The sequence below is a fragment of the Salmo salar genome, chromosome 18 (assembly GCF_965601325.2).
Source record: "Salmo salar chromosome 18, fSalSal1, whole genome shotgun sequence".
Classification (NCBI taxonomy): Eukaryota; Metazoa; Chordata; class Actinopteri; order Salmoniformes; family Salmonidae; genus Salmo; species Salmo salar.
Window position 1 is genome coordinate 70,821,449 of NC_138308.1, and position 18,192 is coordinate 70,839,640.

Here is an 18,192-nt window from a genome sequence, read left to right on the forward strand (position 1 = left end):
CCCTGCACTCATCTGAGTGCTCCAGATAGTAAATATGATATCACAGGATAAGGAGACAAATACGATCAACGTCAAAGACAGCCTGATCCTTATCTCTGGGGGAAAAGCAGAGTCAAGCAAAGTAAAGCAACCCTCTATCATGCTACAGAAATCACTTTAACCCTTAAAGCAGCATATCCTTACACAACTGTCTTCTAATGCTGTATGACTGAAACATAGAGAGAGACATGCCCAGATGGGTTCCACGTCTGTCCGTCGTATATCGTAGAATCTCAATCACCCTCCACTCCTCTTAAACAATGTTATTCACCAGATGATAAAACAAATACATTAAATGTTTATTATCCGCTACAACCAACGGGCCCGATACAGCATGGCTAGCATTATAGTTATGGGAAGAGGGCTTATGTACAAGTACAGCACGGTATCCCGCACAGCTTTGCCCAAAAATTATTTCTGGTTTAAATGGTGCAGGGCTCCATTTTTAACAAAGACACTCCACAATCTGAAAGTCAATGAGTTAGGTTAATAAATCCAGTTTGTGGTTGTGAATCCTGAAAATGTACCCCTGGGTCTTTTTCAATAAGCTATTATTTGCATAGCCCTGCTACCTCCATGAATTACATTTAAGGCCCGTACATAAGAAATGGCTACAGTATGCATGGAGTCGTTTGAGCTATTAGGTATAAATATAGGTTTTGTCCAGAGGGTTTGCTGGAGCAAATGTATACTGTATCTGTTAGGGTTTCAATGGCAAAGATTTGTATTTCAGGGAAAGTGTTTAACTGCTGTAGAAGAAGAATTATAACTGTAGAAGAAGAATCTGTAAAAAGAATAATCTGTAAGAAGAATAATCTGTAAAAAGAATAATCTGTAGGAGAAGAATGATCTGTGGAAGAATAATCTGTAGGAGAAGAATCTGTAGAAGAATGATCTGTAGAAGAATATGTAGGAGAATGATCTGTAAGAAGAATGATCTGTAAAACGAATAATCTGTAAGAAGAATAATCTGTAAAAAGAATAATCTGTAGGAGAAGGATCTGTAGAAGAATATGTAGGAGAATGATCTGTAGAAGAATAATCTCCTATACAGTGTGTTTGGTAAGTATTCAGACCCCTTGACTTGTTCCACATTTTGTTACGTTACAGCCTTATTCTAAAATGGACTTTAAAATATAAACTCATATATTTACACACAATACCCCATAATGACAAAGCAAGAACAGTTTTTTAGATATATCAGCAAAAGTTAAAAAAAAATAAAAACGGAAATATCACAGTTACATAATTATTCAGACCCTTTGCTCAGTACGTTACAAGCTTGGCACACCTGTATTTAGGGAGTTTCTCCCATTCTTCTCTGCAGATTCTCTCAAGCTCTGTCAGGTTGGATGGGGAGCGTTGCTGCACAGCTACTTTTAGGTTTCTCCAGAGATGTTCGATCGGGTTCAAGTCCGGGCTCTGGCTGGGCCACTCAAGGACATTCAGAGACTTGTCCCGAAGCCACCTGCGTTGTCTTGGCTGTGTGCTTAGGGTCGTTGTTCTGTTAGAAGGGGAACCTTCACCCCAGTCTGAGGTCCTGAGTGCTCTGGACCAGGTTTTCATCAAGGATCTCTCTGTACTTTTCTCTGTTCATCTTTCCCTTGATCCTGACTAGTCTCCCAGCCCCTGCCGCTGAATAACATCCCCACAGCATGATGCTTCCACCAGCATGCTTCACCATAGGGATGGTGCCAGGTGTCCTCCAGACGTGACGCTTTGCATTCAGGCCAAAGAGTTCATTCTTGGTTTCAGACAATCTTGTTTCCCATGGACTGAGAGTCCTTTAGGTGAATTTTTGCAAACTCCAAGGGGGCTGTCATGGGTCTTTTACTGAGGAGTGGCTTTTGTCTGGCCATTCTACCATAAAGGCCTGATTGGTGGAGTGCTGCAGAGAGGGTTGTCCTTCTGGAAGGTTCTTCCCTCTCCACAGAGGAACTCTGGAGCTCTGTCAGAGTGACCATCAGGTCTTGGTCAACTCGCCTTTCTTGAAACATCTCAAGGATGATCAATGGAAACAGGATGCACCTGAGCTACATTTTCGTGTCTCATAGCAAAGGGTCTGAATACTTATGTAAATAAGGTATCTATTTTTTATATTTGATACATTTGCAAAAAATTATGAAACCTGTTTTCGCTTTGTCATTATGGAGTACTGCGTGTAGATAGATGAGGAAAAACATACATTTAATCAATTTTAGAATAAGGCTGTAACGTGACAAAATGTTGAAAATGTCAAGGGGTCTGAATACTTTCTGAATGCATTGTATTTGTATAGCTAGCATATACAGCATAACATTCAAATGTGTTTAGATTTTTTTGTATATATTTATTGGCTTTTGATGAAGGGAACCAATTGACATTTGGAAAACAATGTTGGATTGCATACTTGTACCTATTAGCTCTGTACTCTGTGCCGGTACCACCTGTATATAGCCTCGCTACTGTTATTTTCACTGTCATTTTACCGTTTTTTTATTATTTATTTACTTCTCTATTGTTTACCTAATACCTATTTTTTACTTAAAATTTGCATTGTTGGTTAGGGCTTGAAAGTAAGCATTTCACTGTAAGGTCTACACCTGTTGTATTTGGCGAACGTGACAAATAAACTTTGATTTGGTTTCTTATTCATGTAAATACAAAAAGACGAAGGCTGTCAAAAGTCTGTCTCTCTCGCATTCTGTCTTTCTCTCTCACCCCTCTCTCACTGTAGAAGACACTGAAGACTGCCTTATTCAGTACAGCATTTACTCCAGAAATTAGCTTCTAATAGATACATTTGAATGCATTGCTAACTGTGCGATGTTAGCTGTTATCACTGAGGCTTGTGCAATGGGCCTGGTTTAACAGACAACAGTGTGGTGTGTTAGGTCCAGCAGGGCTCCAGTGTGCCAGCCTGTCCTCCTGCTGTTTGAACAGGGGACAAGTAATCAACTGTGAAGGTTGTTGTGGAGCAAACAACCATTTAACCTATGACAACATTAGCCATGATCACCCAGCCAGGGCTGGACACAGGGAAGGAGAGATAGAGTGTATGCGCGTGTGTGTCCTTGCGTGTGTGTTTGTGAGTGCCTGCACGCATGCATGTTAGTTACATCTCTATTTACCCTTTGTGTATGTGGGTATCATGCATCACACACTACATACCATTTTAATATAGCCCATGACTTTGATGCCCATATGGTGGTAGCTTGTGGTACCTTAACACGCCCAGCCCACGCCCTGCCCACGCCCTGCCCTGCCCACACCCTGCCCTGCCCACGCCCTGCCCACGCCCTGCCCTGCCCACACCCTGCCCTACCCACGCCCTGCCCTGCCCTGCCCACACCCTGCCCTACCCACGCCCTGCCCTGCCCTGCCCACGCCCTGCCCACGCCCCGAGTTGACGTGCTACGCCCGCTGTGTCAGCTGGTGTGGTTCCAACCTGAACGAACCCATCTGCTGCATAGCAGGCTGGCACGGCAAACCCTCGAGGGGGGGGGGGGGGGGGCAAAGCCATAGGAACATGAGACTGGGCATCAGACTAGGCGGCATGAGGTGGCGTGGCTAGTGTCCGAAGCTATTACAGTCTAAACAATGTATACACTAATCAAACATCATGATCATAGATGGACTATATCAAGGGGCTACGCTGAATAAAATGATGGAATGTGGCTCTAGTATTTATAGAAAGGCTGAGAGAAGCGGAATACAACACAAGTTCCAGTGTCCAAGCCAAAATACTGTGGTGCAATCATGAGCATAAACAGTGCATCAAATTATTGGAGAGGCTTGCATGAGGTTGAGAAGGGGGGGTGATAGAGATATCAGGAGTTTGCCAGGACTAGATTAGAGGCGGGGAGGAATAGAAGAGCTGGCACTGCTCAGGATGACCATGTGAGGGTAAGGAGAGAGTGATGGGAGTTGTAGAGGGGGATAGTACTCCTCGCTTCACAAACAACAGAAGGGGAAGATGCCAGATAACAGATGGGAGAGGACAGAGGGGGCACAGGGATGGCGAGAAAAGACTGGTGGCTTCACGCGTCACACACATGACACTTGCAGAAACACTCATGTAACACATTGCGCACACACACAGAAACACCAGACACACGCTTCCAGAAACACACACATAAACACCTCCCACACACACACACACACACAGCTTCCCTGTGGAGTGTTTTCTCATGCGACATCCTGGGCGTGGAGCCATCTGTAGGGGAAGCCATATTGCTGAATCGCCATCTCTGACTGGGTCTCCCTCCCTGCGCCAGAGACCTGATAACCTCCTCCTGCATTATACATTCAGCAGGGCCTCGCTTCTCTCTCTCTCGCTCTCTCTTTACCTTACTCTTTAGAGGCCTTCAATTATCTCTCTCTATCTCTCTCACTCCCTGGGAGATTCTCAATTGCATACTCCTCACGTCCTCTCTCCTCGCCTCCTTCCCAAAACCCATCGGGTGAGAAAGCCAGAGGTCTGTCCCCTCTGACCCTCTCCAATGGGGTTTTAAGAAAAAGGCGAGGAGAACGGAAAGAGGACGCGAGGTGTATGCAATTGAGATCCCCCCCCCCCCCCCCCCCCGTGTTCCCCCCCCCCCCGTCTACCCACCTCTCTCCCCACTCAATTACTAGCTTGCTTGCTTTCTTTCTCTCGATCTATCTTGCTCTTCATTTTTTTTTCTGTCCCGCTCAGTGCCTCTGTACCCAGTATGAGACTGCATAATGTCACAGAGGGTATTTATTTAGGGCACAGCCTGTGTCACCTTGTCAGCCAGCAGACTGGCACTCAGACATGCACGCCACCCACAACAACCCATGCAGACACACACCCAGCGTCAAGCTAAAGTACAGTGCACACCTACAGTATACAGACACATTATTGAAGTGATAACCATAATTCTGTTGACAGGCTGCTTCCTTGTCAACCCCAGTCTGACGTGTGGTCTCCATACTTCCACTACACTCAGTGTACCATCTGGACGCACTCTGCACTTACAGTTTTCTGTCACGCTCTGACCTTGGAAGGTGTTTACTCATTTACGTCTACATCAGGAAGAGAATTGTGCATGTGCAGTGTTATTTGCAGACAGACACATTTTAGTTATTTATCAGACACTATTATCCAGAGCAATTTACAGTAGTGAGTGCATATATTTATGTACCAGTTAGTTTTTTTTCTCATACTGGTCCTCCGTGGGAATCGAACCCACAACCTTGGCGTTGCAAGAGCCATGCTCCACCGACTAAGCCACACGGAACATTGCAGGGAAGTGCCTTGGACCCATTACCTTCTACGTGTTATGGTAGTCATGAACGCAAATAGAAATAGATCCTTTTAAAGTACCACACACTCACTCCTCTCCATTTTGACCACGCCATCTGTCTTATCTCGGTAAGCAGACGCCTATAGATGTAGCCTTGCGTCAGCTAGTCTTTCTCCTCCCTTCTTCCCTCTCTCCTCTCCTCCGTTCTCGTTTGATTCCTCCCCGTGCCCTGGCTCTAAGGACCACCCCGTCAGCAGATATTAGTAGTCGTTTTCAACACTGTGCTGAAAACCCAGTACCCTCTCTCTCTCTTTCTCTCTCTCTCTCTCTCTCTCTCCCACTCTCTCTCTCTCTCTCTCTCTCCTTTAGAAGTGCTGAGCATTGGCATCCCCCCTTTCTCCTCAGAGTGGGGCTACTGAGCCGAGAATGGACAGAACAAGGGAATAAAGAGTGAAGTTCGTCTGACGCCCATTTTTATTAGAGTGCATGCAGGCCCAACGTGATTTTTTTTTCTCTCCCTGCGAGGCCACTCATGGCTGTACTGATGAACCTCCACCTACGTCAACTTCCTGCTAGGTCCCCGTCTTGAGCCAGGCAATCCCTATGGGCTACTATAGGCTAGACTCTGCTAACTGCAAAGAGGTTTAAGGTAGTAAGGACGCAAAGAAAGACGATCGACAATTGACCTGTGGTTACTTTGTTGAGATCACCAAAAGGACTCGTCATATATTCATGTCGTCCTTTAAAAAAAAGTACGAGTCCATCACATTTCAAGGTTATAATTTTTTCAATGGCAAAATCTCATCATCCTATCGTCACAGACACCACCATCCAAACCCCTTGACTCATTAAAACACTCTTACATCGCCTGCAGTCCCCTCTGACCTCAACCATTGGTGACTGGCTCTTTTATTGACACATGCTTGAACGACCTCCTGGAAACAGTTTCACTCTTACCCCAATGAGTCACGAAGCATTTGTGAGCCAGGTAGGTCGAGTGAAGCTATCGCGCACGACTCCACCGCTGCCTCTTATGCCGTGGCCCTGTCACCTCGCTGCCCTCTCCAACTAGCGCTGATCACTCCTAAACCCTCTTTCTCTCAAAGACTGGCTGTTTGCATGCCGTGGTGGCCCACAATGCTTTGCTGCGGCCCAATTAGACTCCCAGCCACATTAGGATGCCTCCCACTTAGTGATGTGGCGCTGTCGACGGTTCACTCGCTGCTACATGGCTGTGCCACGCGACGGCCTAGTTTCTCAAACGAGTCAAACTTGTGAGACTGAGATGAGACTTTGGGTCTGGAAGGACCGTGTGGAGACTCTTAGATCCGCTGTTGTCAACAGTGTTGTGGCTGAAGAATGGGTAAATGTGTTGGGGGGAAACTGTGACATCGGGTCCAATGTGGATCACAATACACCCATCTCTCCAAGCCCTTGTGGTCGAGCAAAAATGGAGAGCTTTGTTTCTCCTGGCCGGTCTCGACCCAGAGTTAACTTGTGGGAATGAAGCACTGCATTGCAATCCAAAGCCACTGATTTGAATGGGCGTGTTCATCGATTAGCGTGCATTAATCAAGGGTGTTTACATAGAAGCACTGTGGTAATTGATGAATCAACTATTGTTAATTGGGAAACAGCTGGTGAACGTAACACATGTCGTCCATCCTGCTCATGGGTCCTCCAGACAGTCAGTGACGTCCACATTAAACCAGACGGCTAAAACCGGAGCTTCCTCTACCAACTGAAACACCAAACTTTACACTGTCTACCTTGACAACAGACACTATGGGGGACTGAGTGCTGAAGTGTGAGATAATAGAAGAGGGAATGACTGAGAGAATTACATCCTTTGTTTATATGATCAGAGACGTTCTCCCATTGATCTCGGTGACAAAGGGAGAGCGGCGAAAATAGAAAGTGGCGTCTAAATGAGAATGAATTGCATTTTAATATCGCTGCTCATATTAATGATTAACCTGGCCCTTGTTTCTACAGAGGCTGACAGGGCAGCATTAGAGCGGCTTACAGCCTCATTTAGTGCTAAGCCCTCCTCCGCTAGCCTGTTTACTATCTTCATTACCTGGCCATTAGAAGATGGCCAAACATTAGCATTAAAGCAGCCTGCCAGTTAAGCAGGAGGCAGGTGGTAGAGCAAAAGCAATGGCATGTGGATTGCAGTGCCCATTAGCTATTAGTTAGCTAGCTACTGTAGTAGCTTCTAGCTAATATGGCCCAATTAGCTGGTCAGTAGGGTAAGCAGCAGGTAGTAGAGCCCTAGCATTATGGGGATTGAAGCACCCATTAGCTGCTAGCTAGCTGTACTAGCACCACAAGCTTTTACAGTGTATTAGCTCCAAGTTAATAGGGCATAGGATAATCTATTAGCTGCTTATGAGCTACAGTAATGTTACAGTGTATTAGCTTCAAGCTAATATGGCCCATTGCACTGTTATCTGCCCCCAAACCTTGTTCGATGTTCCCCCAGCGTAGCAGACACGCTGAGGCCTTCATTGTTACTGCTGTTATGGCCTGATGTGTCCTCTGTTTCTCCTTAGAATTAGCCCCTTTGCTATTTTATGGCCTCTTGTGGCAGTTAAATAACACATGGACTCTATCCCGGGGGAACCATTTCCCATTCATTCTGCCTGCTCTGGAGTCTCCGAAAGGGCTTTCTGGTTGTATATCAAACTACATTTTTCCTTTGTCTCCCTCTTGCTCTCTCCCGTTCTCTCGTTCGCAAGCTCTCTGTCTTTCTCCTTCTAGAAGTTTATCTTAAACTAGTTTCTCTCTCTCTCTCTCTCTCTCTCTCTCTCTCTCTCTCTCTCCTCTCTCTCTCTCTCTCTCTCTCTCTCTCTCTCTCTCTCTCTCTCTCTCTCTCTGCAGTAGGGGACTTTGCCTCATATTAACTTCACACATTGTGTGATTAAACGTCTCTCGATCCAATTTTGTGTGGCTCAAGACAAAAATCCAGGGAAGAAGGAACAACATTAAATATGAAAACGGTTCTTGTGTGTGTGTGTGTGTGTGTGTGTGTGTGTGTGTGTGTGTGTGTGTGTGTGTGTGTGTGTGTGTGTGTCTGTCTGTGTGTGCGTTTGTGCGCTATCAATTTATGGAACCTTTTTTTCCCTCAAAACCAAATAATTTCAGACTCAACTGCGGGGGGGGCGGGAACATTCCCATGCCACTAAGCCCCACTCCATCATCTACTGAGGCACCTGCAGCCACCATGCATCGCCACTCATAAAAATCAACAGACATATTTTTAATATTGGAAATAACATAACAGTAACAGTGTTGGACGGCCACCACTTGTTTTGTTCTTGCAAATGTGCCCTTGGTCCAGTTGCTGCTCGGTGGTACCCAGCAGCACGTACAGTAAGTCTTTAACCCTTTACACTCGTGGGAATTGGCCTATATGGATAGAGATAAATTGAAATGCTTCTTACTGAAGTAATATGAAAAACATTAAAAGCTTGGTAGCAATTGAAAGGGAACAGTTATGGGGAAATTGTTAGACCAAATTTGAGGACACAACAGTTCACTTGACACAAGTCTGAATCCAAACATTACACTGTTGATTGTATGTGCATTTTATATTTACTCTACTTTTAGACGCATTTATTTAACAAAATATGAAAATAGTCTGGATACATTCAGTAACAGTAATATTCCTGGAAAATGTGGGGTAGATGCCACGTAATAAAAATACAATTACAAAGGCTTGAGTGAGAGGTCTAACAGGTGTTTACAAGTGACCACACCACTCTCCAAAGTATGCAAGTAATTTCAAAGCATTTTTATGACTTAAAAAAGAGTCTTCAACTATAAGGTGCTTTTTTGAGCTCTCCAAGCTTGCCGTTGAGGAACGAGAGCGAGCACACTTGTCGTAGTGGAACACAGCCCTGCATCTCCCTCCGTCATGCAATTACTGTTGTTGTTTACGCAATGATCTCACAGTGTTAGGCTTCACAGGGTAATTCAGAGAAACAGATCGTCATTTTGGTGTGCATAGAATGGAGTCATGCGTGCATTCAGGTGCATGTTCTGCTGCAATTTTCTTCACAATAGACCAACATAGGCTCAACCTGTTCAGAACAACCCAGGGCATGACGTCCATGTCATCTTGTAACTGCATCAAATATAGTGATCATAAACGTTGACACTGTATATGACAGGAGTTTTAGGATATGGAAATTTGAAGTGCACATTTAGATCCACGGGTGCTGGGCTTGCTTGTATGACATCAAAGCGGCATTTATTATAATCGTCAACGTCTCATCTTTCAAAATACATAGAGTCCAGCAATTTACAGCATTTTCCTCACTCAGACAACAAAATTAGCAGGAGGGATGCGGGCAACTTCTTGTTGCATACGGTGCTCAAGTTCAGAACAGCTGTCAGTCAAAACCCCATACAGAGCTGTGAAGTGCAGAGCCTGATCTCTACCATCATTACTTTACAGCCACTGCGTTCCAATTTAGGCACTTACCGGTGCCCAAATCTGCCATTTTCAACCCGTGTACGAGTGTAAGAGGTTAATGGAAGTGACTTGCTTCCTCAGGGCACTGTACTATTTCAGGGCTGGTTCCACCAGGCAGTGAAGTGGAAGACTCCCTCATTATGGCTTTGTTTACGGACCCATTATTTTCCCTCATAATCACCGTTCTTTGCCTCGGTGAATGCCACTGTGACACACTGCGAGTCAACCATCGTCAGGGACAGCCTTTTGTTTTAGCCTCTTAGGCTGTGCTATTGTATAGCGTAGCCAGTAATTATTTTCCACTTTCTGTTGGTTAGTTTTCAATGTATTGCCCTTTTTAGTAGATACATTTTAATGTAATGTGTAAACGGAGCACTTCACTGCAGCTGTTACCGCTAGCGCAATTAGCATTAGCCGTCACCATGACTTCGCTCATCCAAAGGCGATTCGTGCCGACTCGCCATAATACACCTCAATGACAGACGGATTCAGTTCTGCTGCCTTCATCAAAACCCATACTCTTTCACTCCGTCACTCACTCGTTCCCTGCCACACTTTATATAATCGCTCTGTTTCATTGGAAAAACTATAAATAGCACCGAGGCTCAGTTGGTGAGAGAGAAGACGCTACAATAAATATGTCTTTAATAAGCATTTCTCCCACCGCCATATGTTGCTGCGTCAAACAGTCCGTCTCCTGTGCCAGTAGAAGCGAGACCGTGGAAGGAGAAGAAGAGGGGGGAGTGACCGAGGAGAGGAGTGGCAGATCCAATGCAGTCTAATCCCCCGTTTTCTCTACCCAGTCTGGCAAAGAGTCCTATGGCAAAGTCCTAATATACAGACGTCAATTACACAGCTCCACTAGTACATAGTCCTACAGGCGATAACTATAAAATAGTTCTACCACTCATCTGGGCTGTCCACGGCAGTTGTAGGCTGAATCCTTACTTTACCATGAAAGGCTTGTTCAATAAGTAGCACTGTAACACTTAGCTACCCTCTTGCTTTGTCTTTGATGGCATCCTGCTGTTACTATATTATTGAGTCCGTCTCCCGTTTTTTTTATATTTTATTTTAATTTTTTATATAACCTTTGTGCGCTTAGTGACACACATGGCACGGTATGCCTTCTTGTATGATACTACTTTATGTCTTTCTGTGTGTGTGTGTGTGACTGTACTGTTACACATGTTTGTTTGAATGGAAACTGTGTGTGTGTGTGTTTGCGTGGGATAAACATGCAGGTTTTCTCCATTAGCTGTATAGTATTGTCCCTGTGGACTTAGTTGCTGATACACACTGTATCAACATCCTTTCTGGGTAGGTGACCATAGCTCTTCCCCTCCAGGTAAAGGACCTGAAACGCTCTTCGCTGGCCAGAAGCTCAACGACAACGAGTGGCACATGGTGAAAGTGGTGCGCCGAGGAAAGAACTTCCAGCTATCCGTGGACAACGTCACGGTGGAAGGTCAGTGTCCACTCTCCACTGTTCGCCTCCACCTCTTCTGACCTTAAATAATAGACAGGAGGAATAGCGGGATGGGGGGGTGTTAGATAGGTGAGAGGAGGGATTAAGAGAGGGGGCAGGATGAGTCTTGGGGCTAAGGATGGAGAAATGGAGGGATAGTGGGATGGCAGAAGGTCAGTGTCCACTCCCCACTGTCTACCACCACTCCATGGGGGGTAGAATGGATGGATAGAGGGATGGGGGTGTGGGGTGAGAGGAATGCAAGAGATGATGAAGCCTGGGGCTATGAATGACCCTGTGTGACCCTGTTTCTGGTGGACACAAACCACAAAGAGAAGGCCTCTGGGCTGACCTTGTTTAGGACTAAGGTATTTTTAATAAACTGGCCAAGTTCATTCCTGCTCAATTCCAGGAAGCAACAACATAATCACCAAGGGGATAGATTGGAATACTAAAGGTGTAGTGGAAGATGGGCTCATAAGTTTATGTAGCTAGAGATTTACAGTTGAAGTCGGAAGTTTACATATACCTTAGCCAAATACATTTAAACTCAGTTTTTCACAATTCCTGACATTTAATCCTAGTAAAAATTCCCTGTCTTAGGTCAGTTAAGATCACCACTTTATTTTAAGAATGTGAAATGTCAGAATAATCATAGAGAGAATGATTTACTTCAGCTTTTATTTCTTTCATCACATTCCCAGTGGGTCAGAAGTTTACGTACACTCAATTAGTATTTGGTAGCATTGCCTTTAAATTGCTTAACTTCGGTCAAACATTTCGGGTAGCCTTCCACAAGCTTCCCACAATAAGTTGGGTGAATTTTGGCCCATTCCTCCTGACAGAACTGGTGTAACTGAGTCAGGTTGTAGGCCTCCTTGCTCGCACACACTTTTTCAGTTCTGCCCACACATTTTCTATAGGATTGAGGTCAGGGCTTTGTGATGGCCACTCCAATACCTTGACTTTGTTGTCCTTAAGCCATTTTTCCACAACTTTGGAAGTATGCTTGGGGTCATGGTCCATTTGGAAGAACCATTTGCGACCAAGCTTTAACTTCCTGACTGATGTCTTGAGATGTTGCTTCAATATACCCACATCATTTTCCTACCTCATGAAGCCATCTATTCTGTGAAGTGCACCAGTCCCTCCTGCAGCAAAGCACCCCCACAACATGATGCTGCCACCCCCGTGCTTCACGGTTGGGATGGTGTCTCCCCTTTTTCCTCCAAACATAACGATGTTCATTATGGCCAAACAGTTCTATTTTTGTATCATCAGACCATAGGACATTTCTCCAAAAAGTACAATCTTTGTCCCCGTGTGCAGTTGCAAACCGTAGTCTGGATTTTTTTATGGCGGTTTTGGAGAGCAATGGCTTCTTCCTTGCTGAGTGGCCTTTCAGGTTATGTCGATATAGGACTCGTTATATTGTGGATATAGATACTTTTGTACCTGTTTCCTCCAGCATCTTCACAAGGTCCTTTGCTGTTGTTCTGGGATTGATTTGCACTTTTTGCACCAAAGTAGGTTCATCTCTAGGAGACAGAAAGCGTCTCCTTCCTGAGCGGTATGACGGCTGTGTGGTCCCATGGTGTTTTTACTTGCGTACTATTGTTTGTACAGATGAACGTGGTACCTTCAGGCATTTGGAAATTGCTCCCAAGGATGACCCAGACTTGTGGAGGTCTACAATTTTTTTTCTGAGGTCTTGGCTGATTTCTTGTGATTTTCCCATGATGTCAAGCAAAGAGGCACTGAGTTTGAAGGTAGGCCTTGAAAGACATCCACAGGTACACCTCCAACTGATTCAAGTGGTGTCCATTAGCCTATCAGAAGCTTCTAAAGTCATGCCATCATTTTCTGGAATTTTCCAAGCTGTTTAAAGTCACCAGCAACTTAGTGTATGTAAACTTCTGACCCACTGGAATTGTGATACAGTGAATTATAAGTGAAATAATCTGTCTGTAAACAATTGTTGGAAAAATGACTTTTGTCATGCACAAAGTAGATGTCCTAACCGACTTGCCAAAACTATAGTTTGTTAACAAGACATTTGTGTAGTGGTTGAAAAACGAGTTTGAATGACTCCAACCTAAGTGTATGTAAACTTCCGACTTCAACTGTATATTGTGGAACCCCTATTGTCTGTGTTACTGCCCAATCCAAGCCTTATACAATTTGATCAATTAAATATACAATATATTACACAGGGTGGTCAATTACAATATGGAACTCTTTCCCAATTGAAGCCCTACATAGACTATAGCATCCTGTGAAGATGCCAGTCTTCATAACATGCATTTATCCCCAATGTTTTAATTGTTGTCTGTATAGATTGTTGATAAGAAGGTCTGTATCTGCATCCCTGCAGTTGAATAATTGGGCGTTACTAGCTCGAGCATTGAAGATTGTAGGTGGTCTTAATTCAGGTCAGATGTTCACTCAGACCTTGCTAAAAGAAACCGACCCTACCATTACGCTTGTTTACACTGTGCTGCACTGGGGTTGGAAGGCATTCATGGTTTCATTATTAAGAAACCATGTAGCCGGCGCGAGATATGTGTCAGAAAACCTACTTCAATGCAGGGATGGGATATGCCATTGTACTCCAATTTTTACCTTTATCCACACTGATACATAGAGAAGATCGAAATACTCCTAGTTTTCAGGGAAAGCTGCCCTTTCCATCCTCAATCAGCTCCTCTGTTGTTCAACACAACTTGTCATTCCATAATGGCTGATGTGGCTACTGCTAGCTAGCATGAGGACGAAAAGGGCAGTTTCCCGCCAAAATCCAGCAACTATCTGTGACCAACAGATGAATATCTGGATTCCCAGTCATGTAAAATCCATAGATTAGGGCATAATGAACTTATTTCAATTGACTTATTTCCTTATATGAACTGTAACTCAGTAAAATCTTTGAAATTGCTGGTTTATATTTTTGTTCAGTGTAGTAGGAGGTTAGTTTGCAGTTTAGTTAGAAGCTTTTAGCCTCTTTTTTAAAGTAATTGTATCATCGTCATGTTTTAGATTTCTATATTTATTCCATCCCATTGTACCATTATTTCATAACCAGGGTATAAAGCTTTTCCTGATTAGGCCACATGGTTAAGAAAGCTCCATGCCTTTAATATAACATATTCCCATGTCCTCCTTCACCCTCCAGGCCAGATGACAGGTGCCCACACGAGGCTGGAGTTCCACAACATTGAGACGGGTATCATGACCGAGCGTCGCTTCATATCTGTGGTGCCCTCCAACTTCATCGGTCACCTCCAGGGCCTGACAGTCAACGGCGTGCCCTACCTGGACCAGTGCAAGAACGGTGACATCTCCTACTGCGAACTCAACGCCCGCTTTGGCATGCGCCACATCATCGCCGATCCGGTGACGTTTCGAACGAAAGCAAGCTATCTAGCGTTGGCTACTTTGCAGGCCTACGCCTCCATGCACCTCTTCTTTCAGTTCAAGACCACCACGTCGGACGGGCTGCTGCTCTTCAACTCGGGGGATGGCAGCGACTTCATCGTTGTGGAGCTGGTCAAAGGGTGAGTCTGGACGTTTGAGTGGTGTTGACATGTTAGCTTACCCTGAAAGTTGTAATGTGGTTTTGCTTATTGTGCCCACATGGCCTATACCATGTGGGCACATCTTAATCATATGATAATGGAAAACATAACAAATGATGTAGATGTATATGTTGTGAAACAAATGGATGCAGTGAAAATGAAAAAGTCCTGTATAAGTTCCACTAAGATATGCTTGTTTTCTACGATTCTATGAATCTATGCTGGTTGGAGGCAGTTCACTCTATTTCTCAATGAGCAATACTAATCATTTTGGTTCATGGCTCTGTTGAATGCCCAGAACAGGCTATTATTATCGGGAGGAAACAGCAGTTGGAGAAAATATGTCACTTTCTAATTTGTAAATATCAGATGCCTTCGCAGCTGTACACACAATCCATACGCCCCATAGACATTAAGGTTGAACAAAATCTATTTATTTGGTCTGAAAAAAATGTATTTTAGTTGTTAGAACTCTGAATGCAGACTTGAATAATAGGACACCTGAAGTAGCAGCGGTCTGAACAGTGTGTTATATCACCTGTTGTCACCAAGCTATTCATCCATTCAAATATAAAAAATACTTGTTATGATGCATGTAACTCCCTGCCCCTCTTCCTCCCCACCTGACATTGTAATGACACAAGGACTCCAACCATATCTTTCAGCACACACAAAGACAAAGCAGAGCAGGAATAAACACATTCGATATACATTGCTCTGGCAAACTGGTCACCAACAGATGATACGAAAGGAAATCATTTTGGGCATGAATGAAACATGCCATCTTGTCCACCTCTGGCAAATGGACAGGAAAAGTTATATTCAGAGCTTCTGAGTTGGAATTTTTTTTTCTGTACATTTCAAAACTTAAAATACACAAAGAATATAATTTCTGAGCTGCTGTACATTATGTAAGGTTGGGCAATTTTCTGCTCTGCAGCTTGCCATTGCACAGCTGGAGGTTCGGTGCACTTCAACCCTACACCACCCTCTCCTTCGACCAAAGAGAGAGCGAGAGAGAGCAGTCCTTTCTTTTTCTTCCCCCCATCGCCTTTATAAGAAGTCCAAGATAGGCACCAGGGGCTGAGTGAAAAACCTGCTGTTTAAATATAACAAAGGTTGGAGTGAGACCGACTCACCCTGCCGCCTTGGACTCTGGCTTCGTCCATTGAACAGCCTTAACTATACTGAAAGTACTGAATCCTTATGGCGTCGTCTTTGACTGAAGAAACTGGTTATTTTTCAAAAGAGCCAAACACCCAATTATTCAACTTGCTAGGCTAGACCTGGCTTTGTCTGGTTTAGACCTTTTTTAAAGAACTATGCTCTGTGGGTGACATTTTGATGTTGGTTTGGTCAAACTGAATGTGACCGATGAGGTGATATTGATATAATTTCAAGCACCTTTACCCCTTTGTCCCTTTCATTCACTCTCTGTCTCATATACACACACGCACACCTACAGTTATTTCCTAAAAGTCTCTTACGATCTGTGCTTATAGCTACGTCCATTATGTCTTTGACCTCGGCAACGGCCCGTCGCTGATGAAGGGTAACTCGGACAAGCCGCTCAACGACAACCAGTGGCACAACGTGGTGGTCTCCCGGGACGCCAACAACGTGCACACGCTCAAGATCGACTCCCGCACCGTCACCCAGCACTCCAATGGAGCCCGCAACCTGGACCTCAAAGGTAGGGGCACTATTCTTTTCTGTAGGCTGATGGGTCCTCCGTGGCTCATTGACCTTTCCACTACTATGGTCATTGGAGTCACTATTAGTACTACAACAACTCCTACATAAAATATACTATATATAAATACTAATAGCAGCAATATGTGATTGCTACACCCAATTTTTTACTTTGGAATTAATGATGTATATCTATTGATTATTGTAGAATACAACTGTTGTACCCCCTTCAGAACACAACATATAAGCTTGTTTTACTCCACTGTTTGAAAACAATCTAATTGTAAACAAACACTGTAAAGCCCCAAAACATGGTTAAAACTCAAATGTTGATATCATGGCTGGTCAGTCCTTTCATTCATAGCCCCGTCTATGAATTTGAGAGTGGTTCAATTTCTCCAGCCCCATTCTTCAGCTGTTTACCAAAACTGAGGCGGGTTGACAACTTTATTGTTTTAACTGCAGATTGACCCTTTATATAGCTGAAGAAAGCAAATTTGGGTGTGAGTGCATTTTGAGTTGAACATTGTGGATCAATCTCTGTAGACTTTTTGGGAAGGTTTTAGAGGCCATATAGGAATCGCTCTTAAAAACATGTTTGAGAAACGTTGATGACTAAGTATTTTTTTAAACCTCCTGCTTTGGGCTGGATGTTTCAATGTGTACTTCATACATTAATAATGTATGACCAGAATTACTGTCAATTAGCCACGAAATCCCTAGTTTGAAAGCGACTGTGTTGTGGAAGCTGTGCAGTGCCATTTTCCCAAAATGTTCAGCCTCCTAGCAATTAGAATTCATGCAAATGAGCTTCAGCCCCTTGCCGTTTGAGTGATAGCTGGCAAGATGCACACAGAGCAGAGTGAGAGCAATGACCTGGTGCACATTCTGTATCTGCAGCTTTACAGGTAGCCTATTGGTTAAGAGCGGTGGGCCAGAAACTGAAAAGTTGCTGGTTCGAATTCCAGAGATGACTAGGTGAAAAATCTCTGTACCCTTGAGCAAGGCACTTAACCCTAATTGCTCCTTGTTGGAATGATACTTTTTGGACTCTATTTTTAATAATGTTCCTCTTAATAGAACTTGAGACCAAACTGCTCTCCGTGACTTTCAAGTTTATTCACCAAGGGTATCATAAGCAAATGCACCAAATCTGACCATTACAGAAAGCTCTAATATATTTTCCCACCCAGCACATGACACCCGCACATCAACTGACAATTTTCTATAGCTGTCCAGTACCCGACACACACCGCACAAAGGAGTGATTTGCTGCTGGCTCCTTACCGCTTCTGGCGCTAGAGGCCCAGCTCAAGGCCAAATTTTTCTTTCTTTTATCCACTCAAAAGTATATTAAATTAACATGCCTATACACATGACTAACAGTGAAATGCTTACTTACGGGCCCTTCCCAACAATGCAGAGAGAGAGAGAGAGAAAAAATTCATTATAGAAAAATAATAACACTAGGAATAAATATACAATGAGTAATAATAATTTGGCTATATACACGGGGTACCAGTACCGGGTCGATGTGCAGGGGTACAAGGTAATTGAGGTAGATAAAGTGACTACGCAACAGGATAGATAATAAACACCAGCAGCAGCGTATGTGATGAGTCAAAAAGGGTCAATGCAGATAGTCTAGGTAGCTATTGGTTAACTATTTAACTAACTATTTAGCAGTCTTAT

The 18,192-nt window shown here is 44.0% G+C and overlaps 1 protein-coding gene across 7 annotated transcripts in view; it reads left to right on the forward strand.

Annotated features, from left to right (window-relative positions):
* nrxn2b (neurexin 2b) overlaps nucleotides 1–18,192 on the forward strand; it is a 937,590-nt gene that overhangs the window by 504,126 nt on the left and 415,272 nt on the right. For all 7 annotated transcript variants that reach the window (XM_045701329.2, XM_082965087.1, XM_082965083.1 and 4 more), the window contains 3 exons: nucleotides 11,114–11,233; nucleotides 14,406–14,787; nucleotides 16,311–16,501. In XM_045701329.2, coding sequence (XP_045557285.1) covers nucleotides 11,114–11,233; nucleotides 14,406–14,787; nucleotides 16,311–16,501 — 693 coding nt within the window. The remainder of the gene's footprint in view (nucleotides 1–11,113; nucleotides 11,234–14,405; nucleotides 14,788–16,310; nucleotides 16,502–18,192) is intronic.